The sequence below is a fragment of the Orycteropus afer genome, unplaced genomic scaffold (assembly GCF_000298275.1).
Source record: "Orycteropus afer afer isolate SDZICR_OR568_19922 unplaced genomic scaffold, OryAfe1.0 scaffold00043, whole genome shotgun sequence".
In the NCBI taxonomy this organism is placed as follows: domain Eukaryota; kingdom Metazoa; phylum Chordata; class Mammalia; order Tubulidentata; family Orycteropodidae; genus Orycteropus; species Orycteropus afer.
In genome coordinates this window covers 14,651,189-14,673,513 of record NW_006921630.1, presented here as the reverse complement: position 1 = coordinate 14,673,513, position 22,325 = coordinate 14,651,189, and the positions used below count along the sequence as shown (strand labels likewise).

The 22,325-nt window shown below is 39.3% G+C and overlaps 1 protein-coding gene across 1 annotated transcript in view; it reads right to left on the bottom strand.

The window, feature by feature from the left end:
- The window catches only part of RNF2 (ring finger protein 2), an 18,439-nt gene extending 10,032 nt beyond the window's left edge, over positions 1-8,407 (bottom strand). The window contains exons 1-3 of the mRNA XM_042780520.1: positions 8,321-8,407; positions 3,546-3,706; positions 2,530-2,745 (exon numbers count right to left, since the gene is read on the bottom strand). Of these exons, the coding sequence (XP_042636454.1) occupies positions 2,530-2,745; positions 3,546-3,706; positions 8,321-8,407 (464 nt within the window). The remainder of the gene's footprint in view (positions 1-2,529; positions 2,746-3,545; positions 3,707-8,320) is intronic.
- Positions 8,408-22,325: the final 13,918 nt, after the last annotated feature.

Sequence of the window (22,325 nt, the reverse complement as noted above, 5' to 3'; positions counted from 1 at the left end):
TCCTTGGAGAGAACAATCATTGAGAAAGAATGGCTGCCTATGCACAGGGAGACAGCTTAGGGGGCAGGAGTCCATGGAGGGATGGACACTGGGAAGAGGTGGCTGTGGGGAGGAAGTGGCAGGGAAGCTGTTGCATTGTGGTGAACTGTGGTCAATGTCATGAGACAAAGTATATGTAAACTGCTGTATGGAAAGTGAATTTGCTCCGTAAATAAATCTTCACCCAAATTACAATTTAAAAAAAAAAAAAGGTAAGAACAGGCCAAAATGGTGGGACAAAAAAACCTCAACACTAAATATATAAGAACTATATACATAAATATTTCCTGTAGTCTACAACTAAAGCAGAAGATAAAATTTAGTTGACCATAAAATGAGCTAAAAAGGTTACTCAGACAATGTATGTTTATCCCAAATCTCTCTCTAAAAAGGGTTTGAGGTGACAGAACTAGCTTAATGATATTCTAGGCAGCATTAAAGAAGAATATGATCTTCAGATAAAGATCAATAGCCTCTTATGTCTTGCCTTTATCAAATCACATCTAGAAAACTATATTCTGTGCTTGATTGGGGTTGCTTTTCAAGAGTGACAGCAACAAACTATAATGTCTTGTGAGGGGCAAACAAACAAATTAGAAATGTGAATATTTAGCCCCTACACCTGCAAGTCATCATTAAAGTCTTTTTGGCTTTTAACCCAAATGTGAATAGAAACTATTTGAGGGTACTGAGCAAAGTTCAGACTTGCAGTAACTCAACAGAATCACTCTGACTGCTGTGTTGAGAGTAGACAATGCAGGAGTAAGCATGGGAAGTAGAAAAGACCAGTTAGGAGGCTATTCCAATACTTCAAAGGAGAGATGGTGGTGGCTTAGACTAGGTGGTTGAAGTTGAGGTTGTGAGAAATGGTCACAGTCTTGGACATGTTAAGTTTGAGATGCCTATAAGATATCTAAGGGGAGAAGTCTGGAGTTCAGAGAAGTCCAAGCTGAATATGTATGAATTTGGAGTCATCTGCACAGAAATGCGAATTAAACCAATTGAATCAGATGAGATCATCTGGAGGGAGACTTTGTATAAAAATAGAAACAGGCTACTTTTAGAGTTAGGGAATTTAAATGAAACTTGCAACAGAGACTAAGGAACAGCTGATGACATGCAAAGGGAATCAGGAGAATATGGTCTCCTGAAAGCCAGGTGAAAAAAAATTTTCAGAGGAAAGCTAAGTAAGCTGTGGTCTTGAGAATTAGCCATTAAGATTTCACCGTGGAGACAAGAGGGCAATTTGGTGGAGTTGTGAGAATGAAAGCCTAACTGGAGTGGCTTCAAAAAAGAATGGGAATGTGGTCCGCAGCCTATATGACCATGAGACCAGAAGAACTAGATGGTGCCTGGCTACCACTATCAACCACTCAGAAGGGGATCTATGTCCTAAGGAGATCCTGGATAGAGAGGGAGAACAATGTGGAACAAAACTCAAAATCATTTGGAAAAAAAAAAAGGAAGGAGGAGGGGAGACCAGGTTTGCTGGTCTGATCGAATCTGGTGGAACCAGTGACACTATGGCCCCTAGCTGCTCTTCAGGCCTAGAATTGAACTCATACCTGTGGTTTCCAGCTAAACAAAAGACAGGAATATGAACTGAACATTTACCCAAGGTAGATACACTCCTTGGAGAGAACAATCATGGGATAAAGAAGGACTGTGTATGCACAAGGAGGCAGCTCAGGGGGCAGGAATGCATGGAAGGACGGACACAGGAAAGAGGTTAATTATCAGGAGGAAGAGGGAGGGGAGCTGTTTTATTGGGGTAAACTGTAGTCAATGTCATGAGACAAAGTGTGTGTGAACTGCTGTACGGAAAGTGAATTTGCTCTGTAAACTTTCAGCCAAATCACAATTAAAAAAAAAAATTTTTTTTAAGTGATGACAGGTTTATCCTTACAGCTCTAAAATCCAAAACAACATATTTAATTAGCGCAATTGTGGATAAGTTATTTCAACCCCTGGTCAATCACAGCAAAAACTGATTTTATTTCTCTTTTGAAAAGCGGAAAAGCTTTTTTTTAAAAAAAAAACTTTTTTTTTAAAAAAAAGTGTATGTGAATTATTGTATGGAAAGTGAATTTGCCCTGTTAACTTTCACCTAAATCATACATATATATATACACACACATAAACACATATATACCACTATGTGGGCCTAAAAAACAACAACAAAAAAAAAAAACACAAAAAAGAATGGGAGAAGAATTGGAAAAGTGACTAACAACTCTTTCAACGAATTTTGCTAAAAAGAGGAACAGAGGAGATAGGTAAGTGGAAAAGAAGTGGAGTCCAAAGAGTGTATTTTATGATTCTAGCATTTTAAATGGAATATTCTATTATGCCTAAAAGCATATATTGTATCCGCATGAAAAAGGTGAAGCATGCACAACTATACTGTTACTGCATTTCACCTTTTTCAAAATGGAGACTGTATAGTATTCATAAAAATAGACATTCTCTTTGGCCCTCTTTCACATATACCTGTTCATGGCCTGTATCTTCAGTCCTTCCTCAATGCTGTGACTGAGTGCTTGCTGATTATTGTGCTTGTTGATCCTGGCTAATACTCTCTCTTGATGAGCTTCATATTCATCACGACTTGGATAGATTTTGCTGATAAGGGCATCAAAGTTTGGGTCTGGCCTTAGTGATCTTTTAGAAACTAGCTTTTTCCGACAGGTAGGACATTCTTTGTTGCTAAATAAAAGGAAGGGAAAGAAAATGTAAATAATGCCACTATCTCTGGGCTAAAGACAAAAATACTCAGCTTCTGGATAGTTCTCTTTATTCTACCGCTTTCACTGTTGTGCTTATGTGCCGTCAAGTCAGACCTGACTCATAGCAACCCCTCCTTGGGCTTCCGAGGCAGTATCACTACAGAAGTAGATTGCCCAACCTTCCTTCTGAGGAGTGGCTGGTGGGTTTGAACTACCAGCCTCCTAGTTAGCAGTCAAGTGCCTTAGGCACTATGCTATGCTTTCACTAAGTCCCAGAAATTTGAACTGATTAGCCTGAATGTCTTTGAAAATGTGACTAGTGAGTAAACAGATGCTCTACTCAACCTGCCCATGGAGAAAAATCTGAATACTTCCTAATGATAATTTATAACCATCTTATAAAATAAAAATCTATTCTTTCCTAAATTTTCCTTTTATTAAATATCCATGCATATAACAAAAAAACTACCCATAAATATATATTAATGTCTTTTGTTTTCTTGAAATAGCATATTCATAAGGATAATGTTTTATATACTTAAATACAAACACATGGTTTAATAGTTTACAATTTCCTCAAAACAAATACTCATCCTATTAAGCTTCTAAAATTATATAAAATCAACGATTTCAAAATGAAGATTCTCCAACAATTAAAACATAAACTTTAGAAAAGTTTCTAGTTCTTAATCAAACACATACAGAGAATGTATTTCTCAAACTCCAAGCAGCCCTGTCCTCGTACAAGGTAAGGACCTAGCACAACTCATCTGAACATACCCACTTCTGAGGGCTGTGATAATGCAGTCTGCACAGAAACGATGTAAACACTCCTTTGTAGTCATGGTGTTCTTCAACATATCCAAACAAATTGGGCACATTAATTCACTGTGTAGGCTTCGAGGTGAAACCACGATTTCCAAACCATCCGTTATTGCCTCCTGTAAAAGTGTCACTTTTAAAATTAAAAGCTACTTAATTTTTTATTAATTATGGGCAAATTCAAACATACACAAATACTGCAAATGGTAAAAATGAACTTCCATGTATACCCGTCACCCACCATTGTTAACTAATAGCCAATTCTGTTGTAGCTCTAATTTCCTCCAACTTCCCTCAACACCCTTCAACTAGTGGATTATGTAAAGACTACTATTTAAACTTCAAAGACAACATATTAATGCATTAAAAAGATAACAGGAAATGTAATACACACACACACACACACACATATACTAAATCTGAAATCAGATGCCTTAACATTCTAGTTCTAGTCATGTGGTTTAGTAAATCACACACAGTGTGGCTTTTCTAGCCACAAGTTTTTGTAAATTCCATGGTGGAATTTGCTGCAAGCAACTGAGTAGCTCCTGATTGTTAAAGTTATCCACCTGAGGTATGGCTGTTGAGAGTGTATGATGCAATCTTCTGGGAAGTTCTCTCTCTCTCTCTCTCTCTCTCTCTCTCTCTCTCTCTCAGGTGTATATAATTCTGATGTGGTATTGGTTAGTTTGGCCACTCTCCAGGCTCAAAAGAAGCCCTCCTAAAGGCAGAGGGAGATTTCTCACTGCCATGGCTGGAAGACATGAGACACACGGATTCCTGAGAGACTATCGGATGAGAGACGGTGGGCTGAGAGAGACTGAGCGTGTTCCTGAACATTAACTGTAGCCTGTTGCTTCCCTAATAAACAAACCCCATAATCTGTGAGTCTGCATAGCCACTACAGCAAATTATCAAACCCAGCAGAGAAGTGATGGGGTGCTGCAGGAGTAACAGTTGGTGTCAGGGTTTTTCAAGGGGCTGGAGGGAGGGAGGCAGCATGTTTGGTCTCACAGCAATAGGCCTTGGGCTACTGATGATGATTCTGTCTTCCTGTGGAGTTGTAGGAGGTCAGGAGATGTGGCCTCCTTATTTAACATTGCTTTCTTACCTCCAAACTAGGTAGGTAGGGCAAAATACATACTAAAACCAGTTGCCATTGAGTCAATTCCAACTTTTGGTAACCTCTTGTGCTTCAGAGTAGAACTGTGCTCCACAGAGTTCTTCATGGTTGTTTTTTTTGTTTTGTTTTGTTTTTTCAGAAATAGATCACCATAGCTTTCTTCCAAGGTGCCTATGATTGGACTCATACTGCCAAACCTTCAGGTTAGCAGCCAAGCATGTTACATTTGCACCTCCAGTGACTCTTTAAGAATTCTTCCATCTTCAAAATTTATACCACTTTGATCATAAATTTTGTGTTTCATGCTGTCCATCAATTTTAAGATTTCAATACAACTATTCTCTAATTCATAAATAGTTAAACAGGATTTCAGTTTCATTTGAACCTTAAGTCTTGGTCCAAAAAAGTCAAACTGATCCAGTTCCCAAGCTAACCTACAAGCTGATTTAAACCATAATATACATGAAATAAAACATATATGAATATACTCTTGCTGTGGTTAACTTCCAGAGAGTCAGCCCCTGACTCATGATGACACCCTACTCAACTGAGTGAAATGCTGCCTGATTTGTGCTGCATCCCATGATCAGTTGCAGACTGGATCTTTGTGATCCATTGGCTTATTATTTCAGATGTAGCAGGCTGTTCTTCTCACTCTGTCTTGGTCTGGAAGCTCTGCTAAAACCTTTTCAGCATCATAACAACATGCAAGGCTCCACTGACAGACAGATGGTGGTAGCATATGAGGTGTACTGCTTGGAAATCAAACCCAGGTCTCAAATGGAAGGCAAAAATTCTACCACTTAACCATTCATGCCCCCAATGTTGGTATATTAGTGTATATCTGACTTCCACATCTGAAAAATGTTTCTATGGGAAAATGCATTTAAGGTTTCCAGGTACAAGTACAGGACACATCTCCTCTCCTGCAGTGAGGCAAGTGACTACTACTTTATTCACCACCATTACTACCCACCCTGTCCACAAGCTGGCTTTGAGAACAAAGATTACCTAGTCTCTTAAGCCACCAATACTGGCTCCTGTCGACTGAGAAAGAGTTTTAGTAGAGTGGATTTCCAATATGCTGCTGCTATTTCCTATTTCCACTGGCTCTCCAGCCTACTTGTGCTTTCTTTGTAGGGTCAAAGAATTATGACCCCACAGAGAAAAAACACAGAAACTGTAATTAGTATCCATAAAACACTCAAATAACTACCACTATTTGGGGTACCTATTACGTTCAACCTCTCTCTATAAAAACACTTTCCATATTTTATTTTAATTGATTTCTTACATAGATTTTTAATTTAGGAATTATAATCTCCATTCTATAGATGAGGAAACTGTCACTCAGCAAGTATGGCAATGATCCAGAGGTAGTAATCAAGTTGATCCTTCCCCTCTTTAGAACTTGCCTAACAAAATTATGACCCTGGATAAATTACGCTATCCCCATTCTACAGGATGATACCTAAAAAGGTGTATAACACGGTTTTGTGTTTGGTTTCTTCTGTTTGTTTTGGGGGAGTGTCCCACAATCAGATTACTATAGCTGAAAGTTTTACCAGCTTCAAACAGGTTTTCAATGCTGCTCAGGAACTGGTTTCTCCAACTCACCTGTCCTTTCTCTACACTATTTTATACCTTTTCTTCTATGTGTAGATGTTCTTCCACATAAATTCTGAATAGATTATGTTACACAGAGAAGTTGACCATACCTCCAACTGAAGGCAAACGTTCCCACTTTTGTGCATTCCCTCATACCTTGTCAGAGACATCCCTCTTTTGATAATTATATTTGCCCTCAGGCATCATCCATTTCTTCCTCTCCACTAAATCACCCTAGTAGATAAATATCTCAATAGTGCTGCTGCTTCCTGAAATGTAATGATTCCCCTAGAGCTTGTGCAAGGTTGGGGGTAAGAGGTGAGCACACTCTATGTCCCATCTAATAAACAAAACAACATTTAAAAACTTTCTTGATTCTATGTTCTCTCCAGTTTTGTTCCATTCTCTGCTCCCCCACAGAGCCAAACTTCTCTAAAGATTTTCCTCTATATCTCTTTTCACCGTTCTCCTTTACTGGACTGCATGTGCACTTGATTATAATCCATGGTTCATGGCAAGGACCAATAATGGGAATGTGTCATGATTCCATTCATCCATTCAACCTTCAACCTAATACAATCTACTCCACTGAATTTACTCTTGCTAAAGTCACAAAGTAGTATACATGGTTACATCAAATGTATTCTTTCCTAATCTCCATCTTCTTCAACCTCTCAGCAGCATTAAACATGTTTGATTACATTCTTCTTTAAACTGTTCCTTTTAGATTCTCAAGATTTCTGGAGATATCCCCAATCTCCCATTTTTACGTCTTCTTCTTCTTCTTTAGTGGCTCCTTTTTAATCTCCTTTGCTGGCTCTTTGTTCCCTGATTTCTAAATGTTGAAGATCCACTGGATAAAGGTCTGAGCCCTCTGCTCATCTCTCACTGTTGTTGTTGTTGTTGTTATGTGCCGTCGAGTCGTCCCCGACTCATAGCGACCCCTCCTTGGGTTTCCGAGGCAGTATCACTACGGAAGTAGGATTGCCCAACCTTCCTTCCGAGGAGGGATTTTATTCCATTCCCATTGCTTACAAATATGCTGACAATCCCTAAAATTTTACACTTAGGCCAGACCACTAATTAGTATCTGCCTGTCTTATAAGCATCTCTAACATAAAATGAGTGTTGTTTTAAGCATGTTCATACTTCCCTCTTCCAATCTTTCCCATTTTCACAATCTAAAGGGTCCTTCCTAATTACCCCATTATTCTTCATTACAAAGGTGTTCTGGTGGCGCAGTAATTAAGCTCTTGCTAGTAACCAAAAAGGTTGGTTGTTTGAACCCCCCAGCCACTCTGCGGGAGAAAGATGAGGAAGTCTGCTTCTGTAAAGACTGTTGTTGTTGTTGTTGTTGTTTGCCGTCGAGTCGGCCCCGACTCATAGCGACCCCTCCTTGGGTTTTCGAGGCAGTATCACTACGGAAGTAGGATTGCCCAACCTTCCTTCCGAGGAGTGGCTGGTGGGTTTGAACCGCCAGCCGTCTGGTTAGCAGGCAAGTGTCTTAGCCACTATGCTACCAGAGCTCCCTCTGTAAAGACTAGAGCCTTGGAAAACCCTTTGGGGCATTTTTATTCTGTGCTATATGCAGTTGCTGTAGTTGAAATGGACTCTACAGCAGTGGGGTTTTGTTTTTTTAAATTCTCTATTATAGCATTGAGGAGGACTTTGCTTTTATGTAAATTTTCTCATGCAATCCCATGGGTATTTACTTGTTTAATGTCTATAAACAACATGGGCAGATGTCACATCTGTTTCACTCACCACTGTTCAACTAGTACCTGGCATAAAACCTGGTGTACAGTGTGCCCTCAAATTATTTGTTGAATCAATGAATGAAGATCCTGACCTAAGACATGCAAAGTCAATCAAATACTCACAAGTCAGGATTGCTTATATGTAAATTATTACTGTTACATTCTACTTCAAGTTTTCATGTTCTAACAATGTATCCCAGTTCACATGTCCCATATTCTCCTTAAATTATCTTAGTCTACATTACCTGAGGTGTTCGTTGTAACTCATACAAACTGAGTTCCCATGTTTTGCTTAATGGTTGAGTTCCATTCGTCTGCACAGCTTGAGACATTGCTAGGAATAAAAAAGGTGAGAAAAACAATTTCAGTATTTGAAGGGGGAATAAATTTCAGCACTTGATTTTTCAGGATTTGCAAATTTGAGAATAATAAAAATAGAATTACACACAAGTTTGTCAAAAATGAAAATGAGAAAAAGCTCAAAAATCTGTCCATTTGCAAATATGAGCTATTCAAGAGCAAGACTGTCACTGATCTCTGAATGCCCACCAGCTGGCACACAGAAAGTGCTTAACATTACCCAAAGTGCTTAATTTTTTTGTTGAATATACAGAAGGTTATCTTAATGCAAAATAAAAGAAAAAAATATTTTTCAGAAACTGATGGTCATGGAACTTAGAACAAATCTCAGGACATTCTCCAACTCTGGCCATCTAAGCTCAATTTTGCCCAAGACACAAAATCTGCATTATAGTACTTTAAACCACAGGTCATTCTGCCTCTACTTTCATAGCTCTACTCCTGAAAAATTCCCTACCTAAGGAATAAGCTCTAATTCTCAGAAAGCTCTTCCTAATGCTTAGCCCTACTCTGCTATCTATTAGCCCTACTCTGCTATCTATTAACCCTATAGTTGCTTTCTGGAGACAAACTGATTTAATAAGCCCAGTAATTTTTTCACATGATAACCTTTCAAATACTTAAGAGACTGTTACAATATCCCACCCACTTGGTTTTTCTTTCCTTCTGGCCAAATATCCCAGTTCCTTCTAATGATCCCCATTAAGAGGGGAACAAACTCTTAACCACTCTGATTCAATTCTTCTCTCCAAATGTCAATCTGTCAGCAACAAAGTAGCACAGGGCTTTTCATTTTCTTAGTCTAGACATCTTGTGTTCAGTCTAACATTGCATAAGCTTTTTTTAGGGGGAGGGTAAATTCAAATACATCACAGACTAGGCTTATAGTTGATTAGAATTCCTAACGTGCTTCTCCTCCCTACTCCCATTATTTCTACTGTTATTTCTCACCATTCCAGTCCAGTATGGCTTCTGTTTTGTTTCCTAAATTACATGTATTTCCATTATAATGTATAACCCCAATACACTGTTACATCATCCTATTGAGATTTTGTGTGTGTGTGTGTGTGTGTGTGTATCACCACTTGCTATTACGATTTCTATAAATTTCTGTACATCCTGATTCTGTCACCTATTATCTTCAAGGCTGGCCATGGGAAAATATTCCCCTTGTCTCTTCTGAATACCATATTCTTCATTTTCAATTAATAGAACGATGTCATTAGTTGCATCTATTCCAATGCATGGTGACCACCACTATATTCTCTTTTTCTTTGTGTTGTGAAAAAATTTGTATTTAGAATTGCCAGCTGGACTCAATTTAGATTACAGCAATTTTGTTGGCAACATCCAAAGCATCATAGTCAAGAGCCAGTCAAACATATGCCTTCTTCTCTCCATCAGGACAGATCAAGGTGTTGTCCTTGGCCATGACAACGTCACAGAGCTTCTTCACAGCCTACTTTATTTGGTACTTGTCGGCCTTGACATCCACAATGAACACACGTGTGTTGTTATCTTCTATCTTCTTCGTGGCGGACTCAGTAGTCAGAGGTAACTTAATAATGGTATAGTGGTCAAGCTTGTTTCTCCTGGGTGTGCTCTTCCAAGGATATTTGGGCTGCCTTCAGAGCTGGACAGTGAGTGACGTGCCGATCTTCTTTTTTTGTGTGGCTATAGACGCCTTTTAGCATCCTTGGCCTTCAACAGCTTTGCTTTGGCTTCAGTTTTGGGAAGGGAGGGGTTTCCTTCTTTGCTTTGGGTACCGTCTTCATAATTTCCCTTATTACTCCCATGACTAAAACAGAACGTATTAAGTTCACACATTCTTAATTTTCTATTCTCCAAAAAGTCTTATTCTCGGCCATACCCTTCTTTAAAAAAAAAAATCTCAAGATAGAAAATGCTTTTATACAAGTAAATACTCAGACAGGAAGGCATGTAGTTTAATTAACAACTTTAAATGAGCAAATGACTGAAATTTCTCAGTCACATACTTCATACACTTAATATATTTATTTAATAAATTCATTTACATCTGTTTTGTTGCCAGTTGACCTTGACTAGTTTCTGACTCATGAGTGCAGGGTAAAAGTGCTCCACAGAGGAGATGACCTGGTCTTTTCTCCTGCAGGGCAGCTGGTAGGTTTGAATGGCCAACCTTTTGGAAATCAATGGAGCACTTAACCACTGCACCACCAGGGCTCCTTCATTTATGTCTATCTGCTGTTAAATTATTTTTCTAATACATAACAAGATATAGTTTTGAAATATTCCATTTTCCATGTCAAAAGTTTCTTATTCCAATATTAAAATTAGAGAGAAAGGAAACACTTTGTTCTAACCTACTGAAATCTACTGCCAATAAATCAATTACGACACAAAGTGACCCCAACTGGGTTTCCAAGATGGTAAATCTTTACAGAAGTAGATTGCCTCATCTTCTTTCTGTGGAGCAGCTGGTGTGTTTGAACTGCCAACCTTCTGGTTAACAGTCAAATGCCTAGTTTCTTCATTTACAATTTATAGTTGTCCCTAAGAGACAACAATTCAAGACAAAAAAGAAATATATATTGTACATAAATTATGTTTCAATAAAACGCATATATATACGTGTATACATGTTGTTGTTGTTGTTGTTATGTGCCGTCGAGTCGGCCCCGACTCATAGCGACCCCTCCTTGGGTTTCCGAGGCAGTATCACTACGGAAGTAGGATTGCCCAACCTTCCTTCCGAGGAGTGGCTGGTGGGTTTGAACCGCCAGCCTTCTGGTTAGCAGTCAAGTGCTTTAGCCACTATGCTATACATACATATATATATACATACACATATATACATATAAACTTTGATGTATTTACCTAAAAGGGATGGAAAGTTTAATGACCAAGCTAATTTAATTTCCTCGAAACTAATGCTTCAATAACAGAACACATGATCTTTCAAAGAAAAGTTATGACATTAGGAATAATTTCTATGTACCAAAAATACCAAAAACCCCATTTTCAATGCATTAAAAGAACTCATCACATTAATAAGATAGTAAATGAACTCTCAGAGCTGATTGTTGTTAGGTGCCATCAAGTCATCTCTGACTCATAGCGATACTGCCCGGTCCTGAGCCAGCTCCATGATTCTTGCTATACTTGAGCCCATTGCCGCTGCCACCGTGTCAATCCATCTCGTTGAGGGCCTTTCCCTCTTTCGTCGACTCTCCACCTTACCAAGCATGACTTCCTTCTCCAGGAAATGGCCTCTTCTGACAACCTGACCAAAGTATGTGAGAAGTTTGGCCATTCTCACCACCAAGGGGCATCCTGACTGCACTTCCTCCAGGACAGACCTGTTAATTCTTTTAGCAATCCACAGTACTTTCAGCATTCTTCGCCAACACCACAGCTCAAAAGCATCAATTCTTCTTCGGTCTTTCTTATTCACTGTCCAGCTCTCACATGCATATGAGGCGACTAAAAATACTATGGCTTGTGTCAGGCACACCTTAGTCCTCAAGGAGACATCTTTGCTCTTCAGCACTTCAAAGAGGTCCTTTGCAGCGGATCTGGCTAGTGCTGTATGTTGTCTGATGTCCTGACTGCTGCTTCCTTTGGCATCGACTGTAGAACCAAGCAACGTGAATTCTTTGACAACCTCAATCTTCTCTCCATTTATTGTGATGCTGCTCATTGGTCCAGTTGTGAGGATTTTTGTTTTCTTTATATTGAGATGTAATTCATACTGCAGATGATATTGTTCAATCTTCATCACATCAAGATCAGTAAGTACTTCGAGTCATCCTCACTTTCAGCAAGCAAAGTTGTGCCAATCCTAATGCCACATTCTTCTTCATATAGTCCAGCTTCTCGGATTATTTGCTCAGTATACAGACTGAATAAGTATGATGAAAGGATACAACCCTGACACACTCCCTACTTGATTTGAAACCATGTAGTGTTCCCTTTTTCTGTTCTAATGACAGTCTCCTGGTCTATGTACAGGTTCCTCATGAGTACAATTAAGTGTTCTGGAATTCTCATTCATCTCAATGTTATCCACAATATCTTATGATCCACACAATCAAATGCTTTTGCATAGTCAGTAAAACACAAATAAACATCTTTCTGGTATTCTTTGCTTTGAGCCAAGATCCATCTGACATCAGCAATGATATCCCTTGTTCCACGTCCTCTTCTGAATCCAGCTTGCACCCCTGGAAGTTCTCTGTCAATATACTACTGCAACTGTTTTTCAATTATCATCAGTAAGATTTTACTTGCATGTGATATTAATGGTATTGTTCGATAACTTCCACATTCTGTGGGATCACCTTTCTTTGGAATGGGTACAAATATGAATCTGCTCCAGTCAGTTGGCCAGGTAGCTGTCTTCCAAATCTCTTGGCATAACTGAGTGAGTGCCTCCAGCAGGGCATCCATTTGTTGAAACATCTTAATGAGTATTCCATCAATTTCTGGAGTCTTGTTCTTCGCAAATTCTTTCAGTGCAGCTTCGACTTCTTCCTTCAATACCATTGATTCTTGAACACATGCCACCTCCTGAAATGGATGAAGATCAACCAGTTCTTTTTGGTACAGTGACTCTGTGTATTCCTGCCATCTTCTCTTGATGTTTCCTGCATCATTCAATATTTTGCCCATAGAATCTTTCAACATTGTAACATGAGGCTTATATTTTTTTCTCCATTCTTTCAGCTCGAGAAATGCTTAGCATGTTCTTCCCTTTTGGTTTTCTAACTCCAGGTCTTTGTACATTTCATTACAGTAATTGGCTTTGTCTGCTCGAGCTGCTCTTTGAAATCTTCTGTTCAGCTCTTTTATCTTGTCATTTCTTCCATTTGCTTTAGCTAGTCTTCGCTCAAGAGCAACAAGTTTCAGAGTCTCTTCTGACATCCATTTTGGTCTTTTCTTTCTTTCTCGTCTTTATAATGACATCTTGCTTTCTTCATGGATGATGCCCTTGATGTCATCCCACAATTCTTCTGCTTTTCAGTCACTGGTGTTCAATACATCACATCTATTCTTTAGATGGTCTCTAAATTCAGGAGGAATATATTCAAGGTCATTGGCTCTCGTGGACTTGTTTTAATTGTCTTCAACTTCAAGTTGAACTTTCATATGAATAGTTGATGGTCTGTTCCACAATCAGCTCCTGGCCTGGTTTTAGCTGAAGATATTGAACTTTTCCATCTCCTCTTGCCACAGCTGTAGTCAATCTGATTCCTGTGTACTCCATCTGGTGAAATCCATGTGTATAGCTGCCAACTGTGTTGGTGAAAAAAGGTATTTGCAATGATTAAGTTGTTGGTCTTACAAAATTCTATCATGCGATCTCCAGCATTATTTCTGTCACCAATGCCAAAATTTCCAACTACTGGTGATTCTTCTTTGTTTCCAACTTTTGCATGCCATCACCAGTGATAAGCAACACATCTTAATTACATGTTAGGTCACTTTCAGACTGCAGAAGTTGATAAAAATCTTCAATTTCCTCATCTTTGGCTTTGGTGGCTGGTGCATAAATTTGAGTAATAGTAGTATTAACAGGTCTTCCTTGTAGGTCTATGGATATTATCCTATCACTGACAGCATTGTACTTCAGGATAGATCTTGAAGCATACTGCATGATGATGAATTCTACGCCATTCCTCTTCAATTTATCATTCCCGGCACAGTAGATCATAAGGCTGTCTGATTCAAAATGGCCAAAACCCATTCATTTCAGCCACTAAAGCCTAGGATATCAATCTTTATGTGTTCCATTTCATTTTTGACAATTTCCTATTTTCCTAGATTCATACTTCGTACATTCCATGTTCCGATTGTTAATAGATATTTACAGCTGTTTGTCCTCAATTTGAGTCGTGCCATGTCAGCACATGGAGGTCCAGAAAGACTTACTTTATTCATATCATTAAGATTGGTTCTACTCTGACAAGGCAGCTCTTTCCCAGTCCTATTTTGAGTGCCTTCCAACCCAAGGGGCTCATCTTCCTGCACTGTGTTGGACAATATTTCCAAGCTATTCATAAAGTTGCCCAGTAATATACCAGACAGTGTTTCTCTGCTATTCGTAAGGTTTTCCTTGACCAATTTTTGAGAAGGGCCTAGGAAGGAAGTGCCAATTTTTGAGAAGTGCCTTCTTCCTAGTCTGTCTTAGTCTATAAGCTGCACTGAAACCTGCACACTACGTGAAACTCTGCTGGCGTCTTAAACACCAGTGGCAGAGCCTCAAGCCTCACAGCAACCTAAAAGCCCCACAGCATGAAAAACTGACAGACAAGTTTTTCTCCCTTAGCTGTTGGAAACCTCTGCACCCTCGCCTTACCTAATTCCTACCTGGAGCCTGCCCTTTGTAGTCCCTGGCCACTCCTTCCCTTTCCTGGCTCTAGGTGCCTGGCTCAGAGCTGAAGATACACTAAAAAAAGCATTATAATAAAACCACAACCGAGAAAAGAATTGACTCCTATGTTTTGTCTCTCTGAAATCATAATTTCACGTAAATCATAAAAGGATGGTCACAGTGAAGAAATTTTTTTTTTTTTTCAAAATGAGGTAAATGGCACAGTCACTACAAGTATTCCTGATATACTACTTCCATAATGTTACTTTCTTAGACATTTGGAACGCCTCAAATGTGCCTTTAGAAAAATCAATCATCTAAAGACCTCTCGTAGTTGGTCCCTAGTTATTCTCCCACTCTATTTCCTTGTACCCACTGCTTAAACTACTGAATAATTTTCACTTTTCTCAAAATGTTATGAAGTTTCATTAACTCTGTATCACAGAAACTAAATTAGCTTCCCTCACCAACCTCCTCATTCCCACACATGAATCCTATAAAGTTTCTTCAATGACCTCTGCAAAAAGGGCAAGAAGGCCACATCTTGTGACCTCCTCTAATCCCACAAGAGGAAGACAGAATCACCATCAATAGCCCAAGGCCTATTCCTGCAGAGGCCACACATACTGCCTCCCTCCAGCCTTTCTCCAACCGTTCCTCCCAAAGCACCCACCACCTCTCTCCTGGGTTTGATAATTCCCTGCAGTGGCCACACAGAACTCACAGGTTACGGGATTTATTAGGGAAGGACCAGACTACAATTCAAGTTCAGGAAAAACATTCAGTCTCTCTTCCAGCCCACCATCCCTCAGCCAACAGTCTCTCACAGTCTCTTTCCCAGCAGCACGTGTCTCTTTCAGGAGTGTGTATCTCTTTCAGCAGCACATCTTCCTCAACCAGCAGTCAGAGAGAGAGTTCTGCCTCTAGGAGGCCTCCTTTTGAGCTTGGCAGAGTGGCCAAACCAACCGATCATAACAACAGAATTCTAAGTACCTGAGAGTGAGCCTCCCATAACATTGCATTGTGCCACACCCAACAGAAATAACCCAGGTGGATAACATTCACAATCAGGAGCTCCTCAGTTGCTCATTCCACCACTGAGTTTACAATGACTTATGGGTAGATAAACCATACTAAGTAATTTACTACACTGCAACCTCTTACTGGGAGAAGCAGCTCCTCTCCCCACTCCAGGAAGTTAGCAGCTGCACTCTTAGCGCTTTCATAACACCTTATACCTGCCCCTCTACCACTAAACTTGTTGTCACTGAAAGCATGATTTGTTTTCTTATCTGTGGCCCACCCTCACTTGACTATGTGTGTGAAACTGTGAGCCTAGCCCTAGCACCCAGCATGACGCCTGTCATACCGTCACACATATGCTCAGTAAATACTTGGGGAGGGAATATTTTGGAGAGAATATTCTCCTTGTAGATACAACATGAACCCCACCATTTATTTATAGCCCTCCCCTAATCTTCCTAACCATAAATGTATCTTTTCTTCCTCTAAACTCCTACATTAATAATTCAGCAATTAAATAGCTAGCATCTTATATTCAATTATTATTAACATTTCACATCTTTTATGACTTTATGTCATAGGATTCCTGTCATAATTCTTGATAATTTTTGCTTCCCATATAAGATGACTCTTCCAGTATCTCTAATATCTTATTCTCCACCACTCTCAACCACTGATTCCTGAACAATTATATACCCTAAACTCTAGGTGGTATATTAATACCGCAGCCTATTCATAACATTAATTTCAACCATCCTACTGTCTGAGCGGGAGCTCTGGTAGCATAGTGGCTAAGGCACTTGACTGCTAACCAGAAGGCTGGCGGTTCAAACCCACCAGCCACTCCTCGGAAGGAAGGTTGGGCAATCCTACTTCCATAGTGATACTGCCTCGGAGGGGTCGCTATGAGTCAGGGCTGACTCGACGGCACATAACAACAACAACAACAACTCTCTGAGCATCTCATCTTTTCCACTGATCCTAAAACCTTTTCAATTGCCCACTTCTCTCACTTCCCACTTTGTTCCACAGTTCATAAAACACCTTCCCCTCCCGTAGAAGTCTCTCCTTTTGTTATACTCACTTGGCTTTATTTCCAACCCTGGATAATCCTCAATTTGTGCCCTTGCACCCAAGCAGCTTGATATGGCCAGTGGGAGCAAAAAAATCTATCATGTTGACATTCAATTCATGCTAATTAACCTCAAATGGGGATCCCTGGGTGGCACAAACAGTTAAATGTTTGACTACTAGCTGAAAGGCTGGCAGCTCAAACCCACCCAGAGGTACCTTGGAAGAAAGGCCTGGCAATCTGCTTCCAAAAGGTCACAGCCTTGAAAACTTTATGGACCAGTTCTACTCAGCACACATAGGATTGCCAGGAATCAAAACAGACTTCACCACCACCACCACCTCAAAGAGGTTTTTAATGCTCTTCTACAATCTTACCACATATAATTATTTCCCAAATTAATTCATTCTTTAAACTCTACGAGGAAATTGTTTCTTTTACACCTTCTCCTCAAGTTTCTCACACTACATACCCCCAGTATTTTCAGCTGATATCCTTGCTATTTCCATAGAAATTTCCATAGAAAGCAAAAGCAAAAACTTTCTATTTTCTCCTACCACCAAATCTACCAACCTATTTGAATCTATACTTCAATAATCTTCCTCAGTAGGAATAAAAAAGGGTTTCAGTAATTAGAATATTTAATGGATATCTATTATCTGCCAAGCAAATGGCTCTAGATCATTGCCTCAGAAGTCACAGCCTAAAAAGAGAGAAATGCATAAGTAAGTTATAATACGGACACAGAATTACAGAGAAGATCAGGGAATTTGAGGAGTTAGGGGTGGTGATAAAGTACTGTGGTAGTACAGTCATTAAACACTCAGGTACTAACTGAAGAATAGGGGGTTCGAACCTACCATCCACTCCACTAGAGAAAGATGATGTAGTCTGCTTCCCTAAAGATTACAGCCTAGGAAAGCCTATGGGGCAGTTCTACTCTGTCCTGTAGGGTCACTATGTGTAGGAACTGACTCGATGGCAATGGGTTGGTTTTCAGTGGAGATGAAGTAAATCTTAAAAAAAAAATAAGTAAGAGATTACTAACACTGGCCTAGGACTACAAAAAGAAAGTGTTCAAATGTGAGTTTTTATTTACAATAGTATTTATTATAATTTATTTATTTACAAGGTAGGATTCCTCCTACCTTGAGGACTCTCACTTATTTGTGCTCAATATCTAGGTGTCTATTAGCCCCATTATGATCACAGTTGAGTGTTCCCAATGTTATGTCAAATCTAAGCAAGTTGTCACACAACTTTTCCCATTTATCTAGCTGAGTTTAGTTTTTAATCCTAGAATTAGTAGTCATTAGTTCTGTGCATCCCTGTGTACTTTGACCCATGTCTGAGAATCATAAACTGAAAAAAAACTTTGTAATAGAAATTTTTTCTGTACCATGAAGTCTTCTTCAGGATTGCATGATGGCACAGATTCTACAAACTGCTGTCTAGTCAACCTTAAGGGGCTAATGGACAAAGAGTCCATTAGACCAGTATCTGTTCTCTGGAGCAACAATCTTGGCCATGAGTCCCCCAAAAACCTCCTGAGGGACTTATAGTAAGATGGAGGAATACGCAGATAAGCGACACAGACCCTCTTCAACAAAGAAAAGAAAAACCAGTTGACAGAGATAACAGAAGATAATTCTGGAACCCTGAGCTTTGAAAGGAACTATACAGAGGTGGATTAGGCACCAACTAGTCGAACCCTGAACGAAAACAGTGAGTACAGAGACAGTCGGAGCGGCGGACTGTCAGATACTCTGACAAGACCAACAGCATGAATGTTTCCAAGTGGTGTTGGGACTTGAGAACTGACATAAAGATCAGTCCTGGTCACCAAGGGCTGCAGGGACAACTGCTCTGGTGGCCTACGACTAGGAAGGGAAACAGCAAGGAGGACTGTGCTGCGGACTTTCTGCTGTCCGGAGGGCACAGCCATTTTGATTGTTTACACATGGCAGCCATTTTGGATATTTAAAGCGACCGAGGGCGCAGCCATTTTTAATGTTTATAAGTGGCAACTGTTTTGGATTTTAAAGTGATAGCATTCTCATTCAGATTCCAGGGACCTAAGAACAGGCTCTATTTTCCAGGGGTGGCAAGGACATACAATAGTTTGACAATAGGAAAGGAGACAGGTGGTGAGTATATTAAGTGCTGACAACTAGTGAATAGAGGAGCACAGCACAGTACCCTGCCTGTATAGATAACATACAAACAAAACAAAGAAAATGAAAATTGTGGGCAAGTCACTCGAACATATAATCACCAATTAAATATAAACAAAAAAATGTCACAATGCCTCAGAGACAACAGAGCATCACAGTCCACACAAAGAAGCAAGATAAAGCAGGAGAAACAAGGGACCAGGATACAGACCCAAAACACATCCATGAGGAAGACACAGCATTGGAACTCCCTAATAAAAAATTTCAAAGAATTATATTTAGGTATCTTTAAAGGATTGAGAGACAGACCAAGGAAAACATAGAAAAAACCCTAGAACAATTTTGGAAGAAAATACAAAAACAAAATGACAAAATAAATGAAAAATTAGAAATGATTCTCAATCTACAGATAGAAATCCAGAAGATTAATACTAAATTGTCACAAATAGATAACACATTGAAAGGGCAAAGGGGTATAATTGATGCAGTGGAAGACAGAACTAATGAGATTGAAGACAAATACCTGAATACTTCTTTGGAAAAGAATCAATCAGAAAAAAGATCAAAACAAAATGAAGAAAGCCTAAGGTTCAAGTGGGATACCATCAAAAGGAATAACCTATGTGTCACTGGAATTCCAGAATAGGAAGAGAAAAATAAAACCACTGAGGAAATTGTCCAAGATTTGTTGGAAGAACTTCCCTGATATGATGAAAGATAAAAATATATCCATTCAGGAAGTCCAATGAACCCTAAACAGGATAGACCCCAAAAGAAAACACCGAGACATTTCATCATCAAACTCACCAAAACCAAAGACAAAGAAAGAATCATGAGAGCAGCACAGGAAAAACGAAAAGTTACCTACAAGGGGAAATCAATAAGACTAAGCTCAGATTTCTCAACAGAAACCATGTAGGCAAGAAGACAGTGGGATAGTATATATAAAAAAACACTATAAGAGATAAATTTCCAACCAAGAATTATGTACCCAGAAAAACTGTCCCTCGAATATGATGGTGAAATAAGGGCATTTCCAGATAAGCAGAAATTAAGGGGATTTGTTAAAACCAGACCATCCTTACAGGAGATGTTAAAAGGAGCCCTTTGGACAGAAAAGCAACAACAGCAAACAGCAACTGACCATTAATGCACATGATGACATAACCCAGAAACCAACCCAGCTATGGAAGTATCCAAAGTAAATAAAAATACAAGATTGTAAACATGGAACCAGAGACATCAATTTACAAATGAGGACAACTACAAACCAAAATGAGGGAAAAAACTGTGTCGTTACAGAACTTCTAGACGGCACGGATGTCAAGACAACTACAAGATAGATGGACTGTTTTACACTTGGGAAGAAAACTATAAATCACAAGATAACCTCAAAGAAAAATGATAAACCTTCACATCAAAATAAAAAAGAGGACCAGCATAAATATTCAGTAAATACTAAAACAATAGCCATGAAAGAAGTGATAGATAACATGATTCACAAACAAAGCGAGCTTAGCATAGAAAATTATATGGAACAAAGAAATCGACACAATGAGAAAGCACATGACAAAAAATGACAGCAACAAATTCATATTTGCTGATAAATACATATCTGGTAAGGGACTTATCTCTAAGACTGATGGAAAACTCGAATGCCTCAACACTAAAGGAATTAACAATCCAACTGAAAAATAGGCAGAAGACATGAATAGGCACTTCACCAAGGAGGATATTCAGGTGGTCAGCTAATACATGAAAAGATGCTCACAATCATTGGCCATCAGAGAGATGTAAATCAAAACAACAATGAGATATGCCATCTCATCCCAGCACTGATAGCAAGGTTCAATGAGACAGAAAATAACAAATGCTGGTGGGGATGTGGAGAGGTTGGGACTCTCATACACTGCATGTGTGACTGTGAATGACACAACCACTGTGGAAAGCAATATAGCGATTCCTTAGAAAGTTGGAATTGGAGATATGACCCAGCAATCTCATTACTAGGTATATATCCTAGAGAGGTGAGAGCCAGGAGAAGAACAGATATACACACGCTCATGTTCATCACGGCACTATTTACAGTAGCAAAAAGATGGAACCAACCTACGTGCCCATCAGCAGAAGAGCGGATGACCAAACTATGGTACATACACATAATGAAATGCTATGCCGCTCTAAAGAACAATGTAGAGTCTGCAAAAAACCGCATAATATGGATGAACTTGGAGGACATTATGCTGAGTGAAACAAGTCAATCACAGAAGGACAAATATAGTATTAGTTGTTGTGGAAGGTCAAGGGAAGGTTTATATATATGGAGTGAAACTTTCTTTGTTGGTTACCAGGGGTGGGAGGGGAATGGAGGGAACACGGTCAAAAAAAAAAAGCACTGACCCATGTCACTTTAGTTTTGTGTATTCCACTGTACATAAATTATATTTCAATAAAATACATTTTTAAAAAAATCCTCCTGAGGAGATTCCTAAGAGATATTACTTTGTTTAATGTTGTAGGCCTCTCTACATTTCTGTACTCTGTGGCTAAAGGTTAATAAGCTATTAATCATACAGTCTGACTATTCAATCAAGGCCCCTTGACACCATTTTATAAGCATCAGTAGACTCCTATTGCATCAACACTCTCGTTTTTGTGTCAAAGTGCATTTCTCTGCATCAAAGCTGCAGATTTCTGTTGGGAAAACTCCTGCTTCTTTTATGTATCCTTACCATAACCTAATTATTGTGCTAGTTACCAGCTCACAACTTCTCCAAGGATGATTTAGAATTACCTCAGCTAGTATGTGGGAATTTCGGACATGTCGAAGGCAATATATCTAAAGAAGCTCTAGAAGAGAGGAAAAGTAGCAGATACACGGTGCCCAGCCTTTTCTGAGGGATATGCCAAGGCCTCAAAATGAAATCTGGACTCCAAAACACCATTTTAATGATTCTTAAAAAAAAAAAAAACTCACTGCCATTGAGTCGGATTCGACTCATAGCGACCCCTCCTTGAGTTTCCAAGGCAGTATCACTACAGAAGTAGACTGCCCAATCTTCCTTCCAAGGAGTGGCTGGTGGTTTTGAACCACCAGCCTTCTGGTTAGCAGCCAAATGCCTTACGCACTACACCACCAGAGCTCTCAATGATTTTCTAGCAAAAGACAAAAAAAAAAAGTAAAAGAAAGAAACCACTCAAACCTTCAGAAACCTGCCCTCCTTTGCATCCTACACTATCATGCTTCAACATCACCAACTACCTAC